This window comes from Chenopodium album, chromosome 21, assembly GCF_948465745.1.
Source record: "Chenopodium album chromosome 21, dcCheAlbu1.1, whole genome shotgun sequence".
NCBI classification, from domain to species: domain Eukaryota; kingdom Viridiplantae; phylum Streptophyta; class Magnoliopsida; order Caryophyllales; family Amaranthaceae; genus Chenopodium; species Chenopodium album.
This window is the reverse complement of record NC_137854.1, coordinates 42586-62369: the sequence shown is the minus strand read 5'-3', so window position 1 is coordinate 62369 and position 19784 is coordinate 42586. Positions and strand designations below refer to the sequence as shown.

The 19784-nt window shown below is 32.9% G+C and overlaps 2 protein-coding genes across 3 annotated transcripts; one reads left to right on the top strand and one right to left on the bottom strand.

Annotated features, from left to right (window-relative positions):
- The first annotated feature begins 8424 nt into the window (after nucleotides 1-8424).
- Nucleotides 8425-12594, top strand: LOC145601568 (NAC domain-containing protein 37-like). Of its 2 annotated transcripts, none has more exons than XM_081657608.1 (4): nucleotides 8425-8718; nucleotides 10813-10891; nucleotides 11174-11445; nucleotides 11825-12594. In XM_081657608.1, exons 1-4 carry the CDS (start codon nucleotides 8686-8688, stop codon nucleotides 12467-12469), a joined length of 1029 nt encoding a protein of 342 aa, XP_081513734.1. In that variant the 5' UTR covers nucleotides 8425-8685; the 3' UTR covers nucleotides 12470-12594. The 2 variants fall into 2 exon arrangements, with proteins under 2 accessions (XP_081513734.1, XP_081513733.1); XM_081657607.1 differs by having other exon boundaries at nucleotides 10652-10891.
- Nucleotides 12595-16509: 3915 nt separating this feature from the next.
- LOC145601979 (histone H1-like) lies at nucleotides 16510-17972 on the bottom strand. The gene is made up of 2 exons (XM_081658077.1): nucleotides 17241-17972; nucleotides 16510-17147 (listed from the first exon to the last, which is right to left on the bottom strand). The coding sequence occupies exons 1-2, from the start codon at nucleotides 17355-17357 to the stop codon at nucleotides 16698-16700; spliced, it is 567 nt and encodes a 188-aa protein (XP_081514203.1). The 5' UTR covers nucleotides 17358-17972; the 3' UTR covers nucleotides 16510-16697.
- Between the last annotated feature and the right edge of the window lie 1812 nt (nucleotides 17973-19784).

The window sequence follows — 19784 nt, the reverse complement described above, 5'->3', positions numbered from 1 at the left end:
TCAAATATCATGAAACAAGGCACTATTGCAAGATGCAATTACCCGCATTACTCAAGGTCGTCTTTTATTTTTGAATTGCCGTAATAATTTGATAAGTTAGTCATTTTTAACCCACATACTCTCTTTGTCCCATAATACGAGTATAATACGAGTATAATGTTTTTCTATTTATATATACAGTTTTAAAATGTTTTCTCTTTGTGTTTTAATACGTGTTCTACTTTGACTTTTCACTCTTCACATAATGGTTTTAACTTGATTAATTTACTAATATATATATATACTAGGTTAAATCCCGTGCAATGCACGTTTGTTAAATATTTTTGACAATAATATTACAAAATATAAAGTATATAAAAGATAGTAGTTTAGTTTTTAGAGGATAAAGGAAAAATAGTTAAAGAATTTTTTTGGGTGTGTTTTTTTTTGGTCAACTTAAATCAATGACCCTTATTTACATAATATTAATCGATGGTGTAGTTTTCGTTTTTATAATGGCTATAATTTTATCATAGGCTTGTAACCATTGCAAAACTGTCCTTAAAAACTACTCGTACAACTAATGAAATACTAATAGCTATGTAATATTTTCAAAAAAAAATTATCTTTAACATTAAACACCACTCCTACCACTATATTGTCAAATACTTAAAAAAATTTTATTGAATATACTATTTTAATTTAGTCAAACCACTAAAAGCTAAAGTCAAAAACGCCCTTTACTTGAGCTTTACATAGAAAATTTAAACCTAGATATATAGGGTCAATTATATGGTCCCATGCAATTGCTTTTTTTTTTTTTTTAATCATTATTATTTTGAATAATTAAAGGCAATTCCTACGCGCTATAAATAATTGTAAATATTTGTTAAGTCTTAAGAACACGGGGGTGAGATGGAGGGGGCCAATGCACATAATTAATAAGATGCATAAGATGATAGAAGATGGATCCATCATCCATACATCCTTTTGGTAAAGATGAAGCTTCTTCTTAACCTCCTACCAATCATAACTCCACTCAGGCACTCACCAGTCACCAGTCACCACTTCACCTCAACACTAAACCGAAAAAAAAAAAAAAAAAAAAAAAAAAAAAAAAAATCTTTTCAACTCGTGGGAATAATCTATTTCTCAGCATTGGGTAAATGATCTTTCACCATTAACAATTTTACAAACCAGACAATAGAAAATGAGAAAATAATTTTCTAGATAAATGAATTTTGATAGAGTATAAAACATATTCCTGGGCCTCAACCATCAGCTTAAGCTTTTGGTTGAATTGGTCCTCTAACATGGTATCAGAGCCAGCGTGACACAAAGGTCACGGGTACAAATTCCGTTGAAACAATCAAAGAGTTATCTTTTGAAGTATAGCTAATATATACGAAGTAGGAAGTAAATTATTAGCTAGCTAGCCTTCTAATTTTATTCTTATTTTTTATTGATCTTGCTAGAAGGACTACGTTTAATTTCTTTCATTACTGATTCTAACTCTTTTTAATATATTTTTTTTTTTGAAACCAACTCTTTTTAATATATTGTAAAGATCTTATGTCAAAAATTACATTTAAAACAAAAACAAAGTAAAAGAAGTAACAACAAATTGAGAGTCTTTTTGCACCTGGGTGCACATAATAGTAAGTAAAAAATAAGTATTATGCATAATCTAAATGAAATGCCCCAAAACTTCTAACAAACTTCCAAACGTCAAAATTTTCAAAAACTTGTATGAAATTTTCAATTAAATTTATTCGTCTCATCATAAGTCCAAACTCGACTTTTATTGGTCTCAAGAGGTCACCCAACTTGTTATAACAGGTTATTTGGACACATGTTACCACTGCACGTGATTGGTTAAAATAAAATAAGTATAAAACACTACAACATAAACAAGCAAGTTGAATGCAACCACTAAAAATCATTACAATATGGTAAAAAACCATTGCAATGGACCTGTTACAACGGTCGATGGACATGTAAGTTTCTCAAATTAATAAAATATAAGAAAGTTAAACTCTTTAGAATAATGTTAAGCAACTATCCTCCTATTGTCATATGATTTGAGATAGAATTTCTTGGACTTGTACATAAAGTGTTCATACAGTACTACCCTCCTATTGTCATATGATTTGAGATAGAATTTCTTGGACTTGTACATAAAGTGTTCATACGGTACTACAGTAGTATCTAACCCTATGTGTAGACCTGACAGTCCTGACCCTGACCCGATAACCCAACCCAAATGACCCGATCCATGACCCGAAATTGACCCAAAAACATTGACTCGAAAATGACCCGAAACCCGAAATTGAGTTGACCCGATCCTGACCTGACACCCGAACTGACCCTACACGAAGTTGACCCCACCCAAAATTGACCCAAAGTGTTTGACCCGAACAGATCCGATACCCAAAATTGACCCGAATATACCTGATACTGAAATATCCCGAACTAAAATTACCTTATAATTGAACTTAAAATGTCTTGTACAAAAAATAACTCAAATTGTTCATCTTCAACCGTAACTAAGCTCATAAATTGAATTGATAGTTTTTATTATGACAATAACAAAATATATATACTCCATATAAAATTATTGATTTAAGCTTGATATACAAATGAAACAACCCGAATATGACCCGACCAGATTTTAACCTGACTCGAATATGACCCGAACATACTTAACGTCTTGACCCGATCTGAACATACCTGACCCGAAATTGACCAGACCCGATACCTGATTCGAAGGTGACCCGAAACCTGAACTGACCCGACCCGGCCCATACCCAACTCGAATGTTAGCTAACCCAAAAGTAACCCGATCCAAATTACCCATTTGCCAAGTCTACCTATGTGCAGCCAAAATGAGTGTAAAAATTTTTAGCGAGGGAAGGGATTGTGACTCACGATAGAAGGAGTGTAATTGAAGAGTTTTTGTTAAAACTCATTGATTTAGAAAACGCCAATAAGAGAGTAAATTAATTGATTTCTCCGTTCACCAACCTCCAATATATCAACCACATAAACCTAGAGTTAAAAAAGAACATTAAAGTAGTTATTTGAGATTGTAGCTCCATTAATAGCAATTAAGAGTTAAAAATGTCAAGAGTTTGGAGAGATGTCAATATCAGCTTGTCTAAAAGCGTTGAGATCCTGTGTGGGACCCCTATGTGATCTCCTTTTGCTGCTTACGCTGAACCAAAAGGTTCAAAACCCTCCTCTTTGGAATATCAAATTTTATACTTCCTCCATTCTATTAATATTGTAATAATGGACTTTTTTGCACTATTTATTACTCTTGTTTGACCATATATTATAAATTTATACACTAAGCAAAATATAGTCATGTGGGATCTTATTGAATACGTCTCATAAAATACTTTCACAATATCAACTTTTTATAATTTTTACATTTACACAATTATAGATATTTGTGCTTTGGGATGCGTAATTTCCTCCTTGTTGCAATATTAATAGAACAGAAGAAGCATTGTAATTCTTATGTGTATAAAATTGGAGATATATATATATATATATATATATATATATATATGGGAGGGATCCGGTAAGAACTCCACCTTATATAAGAACCCTTTTTTATGTAAGAACATTAATTATGTTCTAAACTTTTTCCTATGTTCTAAATTTTTTTCAATTTATATTCTAAAGTTTTTCCTATATTCTAAAAATTTTCTTACTTATGTTCTTTTTTTTCCAATAATGTTCTAAATTTTTTTTTTAGATTATGTTCTAAATTTTTTTTTTCAGCTTATGTTCTAAGTTTTTTTCTATGTTCTAAATTATTTTTTCAGCTTATATTCTAAAGTTTTTCCTATTTTCTAAGTTTTTTCTACTTATGTTCCAAATTTTTTTTAATAATGTTCTTTGTTTTTTAAATTATGTTCTAAATTTGTTCCTATGTTCTAAATTATTTTTTCAGCTTATGTTCTAAATTATTTTTTTTCAGATTATGTTATTAATTATTTTTTCAACTTATGTTCTAAATTATTTTTCTTATGTTCTAACATTTTAGTTGTTTATGTTCTAAATTTTTGCTATCTTTTAAATTATTTTTCTTATATTCTAAAATTTTCTGCTTATGTTCTAAATTTTTTTTCTATGTTCTAATTTTTTTTTCTATGTTCTAAATACGAAATTGTCAAAATTACAGAAATACCATTACTAAAGGATCATTTTAGATGGTTAGATCAAAACTAATAAAGGGTTGAGATTGGTTCTTATATAAGATTGAGTTCTTATATAGTGGAGGGTTCTTACATGAGCCTTCCTATATATATATATATATATATAGAATTAGGGTTAAATGAGAAGGATTTTATGGCATATATTTTATACTAAATGTGCATAATATTTGGTTTGCCAGAATATTATATATATACCATATCATTCTTAATCCAATGCAATCGAACGCGTATGACAGAACTACTAGTCTAGCAATGATATGTTCATATAATTCTAGCTATGTGCATATTTTCATGGCAAAATTTGCATATTTTTTATAAACTTTGAATATGCATAATTTTAAGATCAATTGTGCATTATGTTTATATAGAATGTGCATATATTTTGATTGGTTGGAAAAAAAAAAAAAAAAAAAAAACTAATCACGATTTGAGCAGAACTTGAAATTAGATCTAAAAATATGTAACCTCAACAAAATTGCTGCAGCTATATAATTAAGCAACCAAATGTTAATGATCAATTACAATTATTATATTGCAATTAATTGATAAATAAAACAAAGACTTTATAATTCTTAGATAGAGAAAGCTTGTGGAAGGAGAAGAGAGAAAAGCTGCAGAGTGATAGTTGAAAGTGAAGGAGAGTGAAAAATTGAGGACGACAGTGGGCTTGATTATAGGCAATAGTGCGAATCAATGGGACCTCGCTACGGAAAACATCCTCATAACTCTACTTCGTATAAATATACTGATATGCAGTAGAGGTTTGGTGAGGGAGACAAAATAAAAGAACTTTCTTATTTTAATCCCAGCCGTTAGATTACTTTATATGGATGGCTAAGATTCTTTCTCATCCTTCTTATTTTAAGATCCTTCTCATTGGATCCTAACCCTAAAATTAAATGGCGTTCTTAAGAATGTTGATGTGCCGGCGCGTCACGTAGTCCCTTTTTTGTTGCGCTACGTCATCTTCCCAACATCTCATGACACCACATCATCATTCAAACAGTGCCAGATCACCCAAACAACCAACATTACTCCACATAAAAATGTAAGGATAAGGAGGATCGAAGTATCGAACCCTCAACCTCTTATAACAAGAGTAACTATTTCATCATCTAAGCCAATTAAAATTTTTTTTAACACTAACTTATCCAAATAAACAATTAAACTAAATTATAAAAAAAAAAAATTATTTTAAAAAAAAAAAAAAAAAAAACAAAACCAACCCAACACCACTTAGCCACCCCCTCCCCTCCTTCACTCCTACTGACAGCCCCCTCCCATCTAACTTGCCTCTCGGAATCAACCACCCTCGGCGATCAATCCTTACCACCGAACACTCCCTCCCTTTCCTGTTACCGCCGATAAACCCTGACCCTGACATGTTCGTGATGGTTTAAGGGACGAAGAGTGTGATCAGTTTTTTAGGACCAGGTTGCATAGTGGGTTGTGTGGCAGTTTCGTGGTGGGATAAAGGAGAAACAAGGGCGAGGGCCGGGGGAAAGAGAGGGGGCTCGCTGGCAGGAGGAGTTGCCTGCGTGCCGGCCGATGGTGGGAAAACAGCCTCCGGCGCGGGCATTAGGGTGGAGGGCCGGTTGTGGCGGGGTGGGAGGAGTGGTTGGTTTTTTTATAAATTATTTCTTAATTAATTTTTAATTATATCTTAATTAAGTTTAATTATTTTATAATCTGATTTTATAAAAATTAAATGTTAAGGACCAAATATAACATGTAACGTGTTAAGTTTACCTGATATATTACCTACAAACAAGTTAAGGATCGTTTTGAGAAGATACCCCTAAAAGGTGGGATTATTCCCAAATTTTTAGAAGGTGAGACTATTTTGAAATGCAAAATGTGGGTTTATTGTTGCGAATTTTTCCCTAATAAAATTAGATATTATGAAGATGTACAAAACATACAATTAGACCATCTCCAATGGTAAGACTTGTGTGAGTTTTTTAGGAGAGCGGGAGTATTTTTTTGCAAAGGATACCAAATTACCAATAAGTTGGTATCTAAAACTAACAACTCTAAAAGAAAGTTGCTAAGTTTAGATACTCAACTATGAGTCTCATTTGATAAAAAAAGTGTATCTTATAATTTTTTTTTTTCTTTTGAAAAACTTACAATATGGATATTTGGTGGGTCATAAATTGAAAGTAGCATTAGTATACTTTAGAAAGTCTCATCATTAGGAAATTAAATTTCACATAAGTTGCTAAATTGAGAAGTGGGTTGGGTATGAGGTAAAAAAAGCAACTCATTTTGTATTTCAATACTCAAAGTTGAGTCTCACCATATAAGATGGTCTTATATTTCGTAATATTTTACTAAGTTAGTATGTGTTTTTTTTTAAAGGTAAAGAGAAGCACCGCCATCATCATACTTCAAACAATCAAACCCTTATATGTAGTTTTTATGGTCCGGTATTTATACATATCAAACACTTTAAGAATGAGGGGAAGAAATACTCGTATTTAGGTACGGAGGCCAGGAGTATTCCGTATCTTTATGGAAAGTAGCTAACGGAAGGGCCCACACTATTGACTAGTTTTATCTTCTAAGTAAAGTTGTGTTCCCATCTACCAATTATGATTTGCCACGTCTGATTTCCATTGACTACGAAACGTATAATTTTTTTTTTTTTTTTTTTTTTTGTAACTTCGCTTTCTATCACAGATTCACAGCTCCTTCTCCATTAAACTTGTCTATGAATCATTTTTTTTGGTATTTGAAACTCTAGGTAATACTCCGTAATAATTATAAATTTTTTTTAAAAAGTGGCTAATATTTTTAAAGTTTAACTAGGAAGAAAGAGTGGAACAATTAATATTAGGTGTTGTTTGGTTAAGGAATTGCAAAAGAGGTGAGTTTTTTTTTTTTTTTTTTTTTCTTTTTTTTTTTGAGAACCTGGTGAGTTGTTTGATTAACTAAAAAAGTGCAAAATGGAGGAAGTTTGAAGTTAGATTAATTTCCCAGAAATTGCATAAGTGAAATAACTTCCCATGAATTGTAAATTACCATGGGAAGTTATTTCCCATTGCAACCAAACAAAGCCTTAATTGGGTCAAAGAAATTAATTTTCCTCCGTTTTTTTAAGTGTGAACTTTTGACCAATACATAATTTTAGACAATTTAATTGACTTAAATAAATTATGAGATAAGTGGGAGTAGTTGGAGTATTGAAAAATGTAAAAAAAAAATATAATAATATTAATAATGGGTTAATAATTTATTGTAAAGTAATGAATGTAAGAGAAAAAAATAAAAATAAAAAAGTGTATTGGGTTTGGGTGAGGACATGAGAAGAGAGATTTTTTTTTTTTGTTTGTTTTTTTTTTGGTAATAATTAGAAAAAAAAGTTTCCAATTATAAAAGATAACCAAATGACACTTTTTTTACCAACGATCGGGTTAATCCATCGGTAAATGTAGAATTGCTAACGATTTTAACAGCCGTTTGAAATTCACGACCATTATTAAACTGATGATGACGACCGATTATGACTCGAGTAAAACGACTCGTTTCAACTTAATAAATATTTGATGATGGGCTTGGCCCTCCTTTGCACCAAAAAATAAATATTTGATGAACTCACTTGTTTAAGACCCTTATTAATCATGATTTTAAGACCCAACTAATTCTAAGTTGTTATCCAATTAACCCAGCGTGTTTATTACCCCCTCGACTTGTTCTAATTTGTTACCTAATCAACCCAATTGTTTAAGACTTGACATGATTTTGATGCCTCAACCCGTTCCTACCCATTATTTGTTAACTTGACTTGATAATGACCCAACCCAGTTTGATTCGAATTGAAACCTGCTTCAAATTGTGTATAAACGTTCTCATACCAATCTAGTTCAACCCAAATCAATTATGACCTGAGCCGATAATAACACGACCCAATTTAATTTGAACCGAGACCCGCTTTAAACTGGCTAAATCTGTTTTCAAACCGATCCGATGTAACCCGAATTGATTTTGAATTGAACCGATAACAACCCGACCCAATGATGAAGACCCAACCCAATAGAATCCGAAATACTATAATAAAAATCAAATCGAACTGATTTGGTAAATTTTAAACCTCCGAGACGAACCCACAAGTCATTTGAAAATGTTTTAACTTGAAATCCATGAACCCAACCTGAAACCAAACCGTTAACCTAAATTGACACCCTTCTTAATTGGGTGATTATGGAGTGATATTGGAGGAAAAAGGAAGGTGACGTCAGCAACGAAAAGCTAGGGACAAGCGTGAAACCATGCGCATAAGAAGCGGTCCTATCCAGTCTCCCTTCTTCAATTTTCCTTTCTTTCTTTCTCTATTTTTTTTTTTTTTTGATAGATCGACACACTCTCTCTACTCCCCCTGTCTCTCAGACTCTCAGTCAATCAGTTCTCACTCGATCAGCCTCAAAACTTGGATTACTATTCAATCTAAGCTTCATCAATGTACGTACCGTGTTGCTGAATGAACCAGCAGAGAGAAACCATAACCCAACAGGTATATATTATAACTTCATGATATGATAGGAATCATATTTCATTCATAATTTCATTCTTTTATCTAAACGTATTGTCTAGGCACCTAGCTACAAATTCTCTCAAATTAATTAAATACTACGTGACATACATTAATTTTATAAAAAGTACTAAAGTAGCTAGTGTACCAATTACTATAAATCTATAATACTAATATATAAATTATTAGACTAATTAGCGCGCCTTATATTATGACATACTCTATATAAAATATTAGGCTAAGCAATATATGTATATGAATTAAATAAATGTACAGTAAAGTGTAATGAAAACGGCGTTTGTTTTGATGCATCATTTCAAGCATTCCTTGTACACAAGACAGCATGATTAGCACAAAACCTGTTTGCCGCCTGTCCCGTTATCCTCCTCTCCCTTGCTTCATAGCAGGTACAACTTAATTAATTACCCTCCCCTCCCCTCCTTCATAGATCATCATTCCGTTTTTCTTTTTTAAAAAAACTTATCTTTTAAACACCGATAATAATAACAAATAAATTAGACCTAGCACCTAGTAGTGAATAATTCTCTTTCCGACCTTATTATTTCTCAGTACTTTACACTGCAGATAGGGTCCCTAGGGATAGGCGGATACCTAGAAATTGTAGGAAACCACTCCACGAGTCCACGACACACCAATTTTTTTATTTATTTTTTGGCACCGTATTACTAGTTATGGCTTGTTCTCATTGACTGAATTCAGCTGAACTGAACTGAATATTTTATAAGGGAAGGAAATTAGGAGCGGAGCTGAACTGAACTGAACTGAACTGAACTGAACTGAACTGAACTGAGCTGAACTTCAACGTAAGAGAACAGTACAGGCCCTTAGGGTCTGTTCTGACTGAACTGAACTTATTGAAACTGAATTGAACTAAACTGAACTGAATATTTTATGAGACAAGGAAATTAAGATAATAATTGAACTGAACCTTATTGGAGCTGAACTGAACTGAAAATAAGCTGAAAAAAACAAGCCCTTACTACTACTTCATTTACTTGTATTATATATAATGTATATATAAACAAACTATATATATTACACTTAGAATTGATAATGAGAACTGTTAGTGGACCAATTCAACCAAAAGCTTAAACTGATGGTTGAGGCCTAGGAATATGTTTTATACTCTATCACGCCCCCTCACACGAGAGCCCGTTTGGGCTAGAAGTGTGGATGCAGCATGGGCCTCCCTCATACCCAACGCTTAATATTCCACTTGAAAGTGGGGGGTGGATGAGATTCGAACCCGTGACCTTTGTGTCACGTTGGCTCTTGATACCATGTTAGCGGACCAATTCAACCAAAAGCTTAAATTGATGGTTGAGGGCCAGGGATATGTTTTATACTCTATCAAGAACAACTACTTCATTTAAGGTTTTTTACTTTGCAGCAAAAAAACCTTCATATATTAATAACTACTTCGTATTACGGTAACCATTTGCTCATAAATTAAAAAAAAAGACAGAGAGTACATGTCAAAGTGAGGGGAAACCTGCAAATGGGTGAAAGTAAGTAGGTGGCAAAAAAAAAAGTAAGGTAAGGAGATAAAAGTGTAACAAGGTCATAATCAAATTAATTAAAAATGAAATAATAAAAAGAAAAAAAAAATACATGAAAGTGAAAAACGTAAAAAGCATTAAGAGGTGAACGTAGTATATAAAGGAAAGTTTTAACTACATATGAGGTGAAGCCAGTGAGGGAAATATGGTTACCACCAAATGAGATGATGATTAACCCCTGAAAACGTACACTTGTCACCCGTTTCATTAGTATTGTTCATTATATCATTCCTCCCCTTCTAGACTTCATTCATTTATGTCAATTTCGTCTTTACACTCTCAACTTCTCAAACGTATGTATGTTAAATGTGTTTTGGTTTTGAAAATTTATGCAGAGTTGAAGTTCTAAGCTCAACTTTTTTATACTCTTGGCTAATTTAAGCTAGCTAGCTTACTGTTTAAACATAATATAATGGATACCTTGGAATCATGTGTTCCGCCTGGATTTCGATTCCATCCGACTGATGAAGAACTTGTGGGTTATTATCTCAAGAAGAAGGTTGCCTCTCAAAAGATCGATCTTGATGTCATCCGAGACATCGATTTATACAGGATTGAGCCTTGGGATCTCCAAGGTAAATTTCATTCATTATCTTCCTTCTAATTAATTTCTCCATCCTTTGTAAGATTTACTGTTTACTGGAATACAAGCAATATCTTTTTTGTACTCTTATTATATTTACGACAAGTATAGATTTACTCCAAACCTAAGTGATATTTCTTCGATCAAGATCAGATCAAGTAGAGCAGATGGTTCATAATCACTACATGAATAATAAATTGGTGCAATTCGATCGCCTATCTAAAAAAATAAAAACAAAAACTGATGATATCATTCATGTGTAATGGGAGTGCAGATAGATGTCGGATCGGATATGAGGAGCAGAACGAGTGGTACTTCTTCAGCCACAAGGATAAAAAGTATCCAACAGGAACAAGGACGAATCGAGCCACCATGGCAGGGTTTTGGAAGGCCACAGGAAGAGACAAAGCGGTGTACGATAAGAGCAAGCTCATAGGTATGAGAAAAACCCTAGTATTTTACAAAGGAAGGGCTCCCAATGGCCAAAAAACAGATTGGATCATGCATGAATATCGACTCGAATCTGACGAGAGTGGACTTCCTCAGGCAAGTATAACTTGCTTATAGATTTCCCCCGTTTCTTTATGTTATATGTTATATATAACTTTCTTTTTGCAGTTGTGTTTTTTGTGCATTACATTTACCTTTTTTTTTTAACAATTACTTCTCCTATTTTATATGTATATATATATATGGGAAGACTCTCATGAGAACTATTTCTTATATGTATAACTTTCTTAACCGCGTTTTGACTATTTAATCTTTCTCATGACTTAAGCGCACACTTAATAAGCTTATACAAGCAGTTGAAAGCAAATAAAAGCAAAATGAAGAGACATCCAAAGACAAAAAATGACAAAAAGTGAATCATGTTTCCTAAAGTATATTTATGCCACTAACAGTTATTCCCGTTTGACTCATATAGGAAGAAGGTTGGGTAGTATGTCGAGCATTCAGGAAGAAAGCAAGCATGCAATCGAAGAACATGGAGGGATGGGAGTCGAGCTATGTGTATGACAATGAAGCTGCAAGTGGTGTGATGGATCCAATAATAACCCATAATCATACAAACAGAAACAGCTTCTTCCCAAAGAAATTGCTATGCAAGCAAGAAATTGAATCTGAAGCATTATTGGCGGCTAACTACTCATTTATTACTGATACTTTCCTACAACTCCCTCAACTTGAAAGCCCCTTGTCTACTAAGCGAACCATCTCTCTTGTCTCTCAAAACAACAGCAATAATAGTACTATTGGTGAGATTAATAATATGAATAAGGCGGCCAAGGTGACAGATTGGAGAGAATTAGACCAATTCGTGGCTTCACAACTAAGTCAAGATCCTAAAACACCCGACGACCACGATCAATCTCTTAATCGCCATCTTTCGAGCTTTAGCCATACCTCTGATTTAGAGGCATTGTTGCTCTTGCATGGAGGTGATGAGAGGGAAGAGGAGGTCATTGATGCAGGCAAGTTAATAAGTGGTTTCACAAGTACTTCAAGCTCTGCTGATAGTGATAATATTGGCATATGCATATTCGACAAATTGAATCAGGATATCATCTAATAGCCGCAAAATAGAAATACTTTACATCCACATCTTTAATTTTATGCGATTCTATAAGTGTAGTGGCCAGATAATGCATGTAAAAATGTATACGGATGTAATGCGAATTCTTATTGTAAAATTCACTAATTATGCATACATGATACGTAAATATGTAGCTTGCTACAGGGATCGACATAGTCCACATAGATATAGCATATAGGTTATAGGAGAAAATGACCGACTTTTTGAAAAAGGACCTTTTAAATTGTGAAAAAGGACCTTTTAAGTTGCGAAAAAGGACCTTTTAAATGGTCGACTTTTTGAAAAATGACCTTTTAAGTGAAAACTTGTGAAAAAGGACCTTTTAAATTTCCCTCCTTTCCCGACCTCCGTAAGAATACTATATGAAAGGGTTAGGTCGAGAAATGAGGGAAATTTTTAAGTTTTTTCTTTTGTAAAAAAGACACGTGACTAATACGTGATAGTCAACCCCAAAGCCCCGGCGTTGACCATCATGTAAGCTCATCCAAGTACCCCATACAAACAAAATACAACTTAAAAGGTCCTTTTTTCACAAGTTTTCACTTAAAAGGTCATTTTTCAAAAAGTTGACCACTTAAAAGATCCTTTTTCACAATTTTCTCTTTTTTCTTAGTAAAATTGAATTGAAAGCTCAAGGCTAGGCAGCTAGCAAACATGGATTTGGAAACACAAAACTTCTCTCTAAAAAAAAAAAAAAAAAAAAAAAAAAAAGGAAAATTGTTGGATCGTAAAAATGGGCCCCATTGATTGTCTAGCGTGCTGTGCACAAATGTGGTTTATGTTTGGCATGCTTGTCTTTTTCATACGAAGAAGCTAGTACTTCGTATAAGACAACAACCCTCTTCCCCCAGTGGGAGGACTAAGCCAAGCATGAAGCATGGACCGTGTATATATATATATAAAGCATGGACCGTGTGTATATATATATATATATATATATATATATATATATATATATATTTATCATGAAATAAATTACTTGTATCAATACTAGAAGATTTATTTCTCTAATGTGCTGACTGCTGCTCGATTTTCGTATTTATGTTGGTTTCATGATTATTTTACGTTTGTGCACTGAAATAAAGCTATATTTTCATATTATTGCCTATGTAGAATCGGATTAAAAATATTGTGCGCTTGTCTTGTAGACATTAATGATAAGTAGTGAAGTTACTTGGTTGCGAAATACATTTCAAGTGCAAGCTATTGAAAGTTGAAAGTTCTTTCCGTCCCACAAAATGCAAGTTTTTCTCTTCTACTTAATTAAATAAAAAATCTTAATTCATGCAAATCAAATACAACTAGTTTTCTTGTACCTCCATAAAATTTAAGTTAATATTTATATATTTGTACTTATCTAAACTTATTAGAACTTATTTAAACTTCTCACACAAACTAATTACTCATGTACTTAAATTAGGATATCATATTCCTATATATATTAGGATTTGCTGACCACTAACAATTTGAAGCAAGTATTCCAACAATAACTTGTTGGAATTATTTTTCAAAAAACTTCTCACTTAACTTATATCCTTTTTGACAAAATTTAACTTTTATCCTTTATTTAAACTTAATTCTTGAAAAAAAAAGTGAATATGAGGTGAATAAATAGGACGGATACATAAAATAATTGACAACTTCCAATTCTACGACCAACCATACAACTAATCTTGAAATCTTATCAAAAGAGCGATGTGGCAAACATCATTTCTTATTTTCCACTATTTTCTCATTGTCTAATCACATAATTTACACTGTCACTTCAACCTTATGAATGGATTATGAATGTATTTATGTCATGTGAATCTTGTAGCTAAATAAGCCATTTGGAATAGAAAGGTTGGCACCTTGGAAAATAATTAAAAACACATTAGTCATAATCAATAAATCAAATGGCCGATTTAGTGAAACGTGTGGAAACAATATGGGTAAAGTTAAATAATGGGACTGGCTGCATCCGTCATGAGAGTTCGCTTTATAAATCCAAGTGAGATAAACATCCCAACGCTTTTCCTTCACTTTTACATTCGTTAAATGTGGGAGAACACTTCTTCTCACATTTAATTAAGTTTATTCATGAACTTAACATGTAACCAATTAAGTGGACTGGTGTAAGTTTTGAATGTTTAAGCAGGCCATTATATTGTCAAACTTCAATACTATCAGATGGAGGACAAATAAAAGGAGTTAAACACAGTTTCGGTTGAAAATGTGATTGTGAGAAACAAACAAAAGTATCTCACGTTAAACTTTTATGGCCTGGAATGTGATGTCAAGAACGAAATTAAAGTAACTAAGTGATCCAGAAAGAGATTATGATGGAAGAGTTGACCAAGTTAGGCCTACACTTTCTTTTTATAATAATCATTAAAATACACTCGTACCACCTTTCTTTATCCTATGTATTGATTTAAAACTCTATAAGTGGCGGATTCGTAAAAAAAAAATTGGTCTGTAAGATACTAAGATCGAAACAAGATTGATAGGTGAAATTAACAATAGGAAATGTTTGGTTGAGGATTTAGAATATGTCGGTTGTAAGAAGTTTAGAGTTAGAGATATATGCAAGTGGTGTGAGGAAAAACGACTACTCCATCAAAGTTGATTAAAATAATTACTCCTCACATTTTACAATAATCTTTTCATTTGGAATATTGACACTATTTATTAGATCGATGTGTGAATATTCTCAATTACTCTTAATAGTACTCCCTCCGTCCCAAAAAGAACGACCCATTTGGATTGATTACGCGGGTATTAAGGAAGTTAAGTAAAAAGAAGTAAAAGTATATTGGAAAGATAAATTTACATGGGGTTTGTAAAAAAATAGAGAGAGAAAGTAATAAAATAACATGGAAAATCAAATTTTTATATGGAGAAGCTAATTTTGCACATATTGTAGCAAATTGGTGGGTGTTTTAATGCAAATGGGTCATTCTTTTTGGGACAAAGTTTTAGCCAAATGGGTCGTTCTTTTTGGGACGGAGGGAGTATAAAATATAACAGTCATGTTGTGTCTTTAATTCATCGCAATGAATATTTTTATCAATATTCAATCGTTTTTTTTTTTTGGTGATCACGAGGGGCAAGCTCCAAAGATAGAACCGAACTAGAAACTAGAAACTAGAAGAAAAACAAATCAAAGCACAAATTAAACAAAAACAAAGCAACAGAAATAAGAAACAACTAAGCTACAGTACTATCTCAAACTAACACTCGGTCTAAGCTGGATTAGAGATCATCCTAGGCCTCGTGACGTCACCAAAGTCCTCTAATAAAACGGCACGAAGGTCCTCCGAGACCGCCTCAAAGAGAACTAATTTCTGGGATGAAGCTACTCCAAAATTAGTTAGCCAGTCTGCCACACGCTATAACACTGTTCAATTGTGACTTTTTAATCCAGTCTAGAAATTAGCGTATTGCATTTTCAGATCAGATGATAAAAAGGGGAGTTGGAAGGAGTAGGTTCCACCAACATTCACACTTTTGTGCTAGAATCAACAGTGACTTGGACTCTTCGATGGCCGCCATTCCAATCTATGGCCAAATCTCTCAAGACACCTAGGAATTCAGCTTTAGTACTCGAGCAAATTCCGCAATTAGTCGCAAACAGCTGAAATAAATCTCCCTGATCACCTCTGATTACGCCTCCAGCTCCTCCTTTCGAAGCTCCGTCAGTATTCAATCTCACCCAACCTTCTCTCGAGAACTCCCACCGCATAAGAAGTTCTGTTTTTCGTTCGACCCTTACTTCTATTTTCACCCCATAAATTCGTTATATATATTACTAATTTATATGCAATTAAAGATATTCATGGTCAAAGCAATGTACTGGCAAATATGTACATTCTAAGTGAAAATCATTGTGAAACAAAGGCAGTATTTTTTACCGAATCATTTTCTCTAAAACATGGAGCTTACCTCATGTCAGACTTTTACAACTTGATAATATAATCAATTAGTCAAACTAGTTAGCGAGAGGCAAATCTTGTTAATATTAACTGAAATGGGGCAATTAACGGATCCAAATATATTGAGCATTCAAAAAATCATTTTGTTAAAGTTGAGACATACAGAAGAAGCAAAAAAGACAATGAAAATGAAGTTATTTATTTGCATAATTACATAAGGTCTCCATATCATCAGCACTGACTAAAACTATGTACAACTACTGCAGCATAATAACATTAAAGCGAAGAGACTAAGCCTTGTTGGACTTGAGAGACTTGATCGATTTGAGCAGCTTGGGTTTGGCGGACCTCTTACTCCTCCTAACAGTAAGACTAGGAGTAGAATTAGAAGTAGGAGTAGACTTGGGGGGGTTATCAATCTTGCTCACGGCTCTAGACTTGGGCTTCCTCCTCCACCTCTTAGTAGTAGTAGTCGTCGTAGCAGTAGTAGAAGCAGGAAGCTTTGATTTGGCTGCGTTAGCTCTTGCAGCCTTGGTCTTTTTGAGGGCCTGAGAAAGCTTGTAGGAGGCTTTGATTTTAATCAAATTGCCCTTGGAAACAGATTTCTTGAGCTCAAGACCCACAATCTTCCTGAAGTTTGAAGGGAGCAGTGCCTTGTGTTTCTGCTCCATGTATTTGGCGATGGCGTAGGTGCTCGATCCTCCCTTTTCATTCAGACCAACGATTGCTTCCTTTATCATCTGCAACATTACATTTTATCAATTAATACTTGGAATACACCAATTGTAATTCATACAAAATTAATCACATTAAAAAAAAAAAAAAAAGTGTACCTCTAAGTAAGGAGGATGACAAGGACGTGTATTCTTCTGCTTCCTCCCCATCTTAGGCTTAGGCTTTGAATCAGTTGCCGGAGCTTCCATCTCCGGTGGCTGAGCTTCACTGGACATCCTCTTATATCTTAATTATTCTGCTCCCTCTCCATCTTAGTCTTAGGCTTTGTATTTACGTTAATATTTATAGGTACAATAAATGGGCTGTTATTGGTTAGTGTTTAATCAAATGGATTGATAGCGTGTACATATAAGGGATCAATTACCGACACGTGGATAACGATCTCAACGCTTTTCGGTGTGTTTTTGTCTGTTAAAACCATTTTTCTGGATGGTTTTTGAGCATTGAATTTTAAGTTTTTCTGTATCTTCTACAACTTTACTGCACTTCATCACCTTATACTTTTGAATATTACGAATCTTGGGATACACAACATTACTGCACTTCATCACCTTCTACTTTTGAATGTTACGAATCTTGGGATACATAAGAACAAAAGATTAGGCAACATTTTTAAAAATATTTCTTCTTCATTATATACTATAAACAGACAAATTAAGTTTTGCACATGATACTTAACCATTTACTAATCCTGATATTAATTTATGTTGATAAAATCACTCTTTACCACCTCCTAATACTGTGTGCTTATAAGGTGTGCTAAAACATGTAGAAAAGTACGCAAATTCTATGCTACTCCTGGAGTGGTACTCCAAGTTTAAAAATTTATGTTATTTTAAAATAAGTAAATATTATTTTATATTGGCAAGTTATTTACTATTTATTAATTTTTTTCAACATTGATCCTTTTCGCTGTATTCCGGATTTATAAAATTCATGTTATTTTAATGTGAACCTATTATATATATATATATATATATATATATATATATATATATATATATATATATATATATATATATATATATATATATATATATATATTATTTTAAAATAAGTAAATGTTTCGCTGTACTCCAGATTTATATAATACATGTTATTTTAATGTGAACCTCTTATTACTTCAATATATATACACATACATTATTTTTTAAATAAGTACATGTTATATAACAGCAACGCTTTAACCAGCATAACTACTGATGCACAACTTTGCCATTAACATTTGCAATATATTACCAAGTATAAAAGCTTGAATATATGAAAGTATATATAAAGACTAATCCAAAACGTATTACATGACGATAAATGTTTTTTTTATAAAATTGATTATAAAAAAAAAAGTCAAAGTAAACATGTAAATAGTAAAAAAGTCAAAAGTGTTTTGAATATTACGAAACAAAATAAGTATCAATTATTGGGATACCTCAGTTTTTTAATAATCACAACACTACACATTAAAATTTTAGAAAAATTCTATGGTAGAGACCTAGATATTCTTTTTTTTTTTTTTTTTTTTTTTAAATTACACCACTTTTCTTCAAGATGACCCAAAAAAAATACACATTGATACCAAAGGTAAAATACTTCGTTTCAGCAAAAACAAAACATCCAATGGTCAAGTGACGTAGGAGGCTGAATAAAGCGATGGTTTCTATCATTTTGTCATAGTTAAACTGAAGGCAGCAAATACAGATTGAAAATTGTTGGAACAACAATCATCTACTTGACCAGTAACCAGAATTGAAAATTGATTAATAATACTGAATTTGATCCCTATATCAGGAAACACAATCCTTTGTACTCTCTGTATTGCTATTTGTATAACTTTTTGTAAACCTTAAAACCCATAACATGAACCCACATTACTAGCCTTATAAAAAAAATCTTTCTAAAATACTCTGTATTGCTTTCTATCTTACCTCTCCAAAAACACAGAACAGTTCATATCTAAGAACAAGGTAAAGACGACACCAAGAATTGCTAAAGGCTATTTACCACATCTCATAAGTGGCACTCAAAGACCCAAACAAAGTATACAAAAAACAGGCCACAAAAGGTGTGGATCCCCGATCCAAAATTTCCTTTCATGGTCAACGTCCCTAAGTTTACATTTTTGTAATGCCCAATAACAGGAAAAACACCAAGAAGACGATATGGAAGAAAATATATGTTACAGGAAATAGACATGAAAACACATGTTCAGCACTTTTAAGGACTACCAACTTTCAAGATACACAGCATGTGACACCATTTCAGAGCACAATTAGGGGTGTGAGAAGAACAAGAGGTGTTTTAAACATATGAACAAGAGCAGCCAAATATGAGCGAGCAAAACCTCACAAGACAAAGTCCTTTAAAATCAAAGATGCAACTTATCTAAGACCTGCCACTTCCATGATTGACAATATAAGAAATGGAACTGATTGCCTGTTACCTCACCAGTATACATAAATAATTACTGGTCAAACTTAACATGTTTAATTTATATTAACTATTGCACCAAATAGAAGCTAATCACTTCCACTTAAAAAATAGCAGCCCACCTTGGTGTTATTGTATCTAATCATCAGAACTACGGCCAACTACAGTAACTATATTTTTAGACACTGCTTGATACCAGGCAAGCATGCCAATGAAAT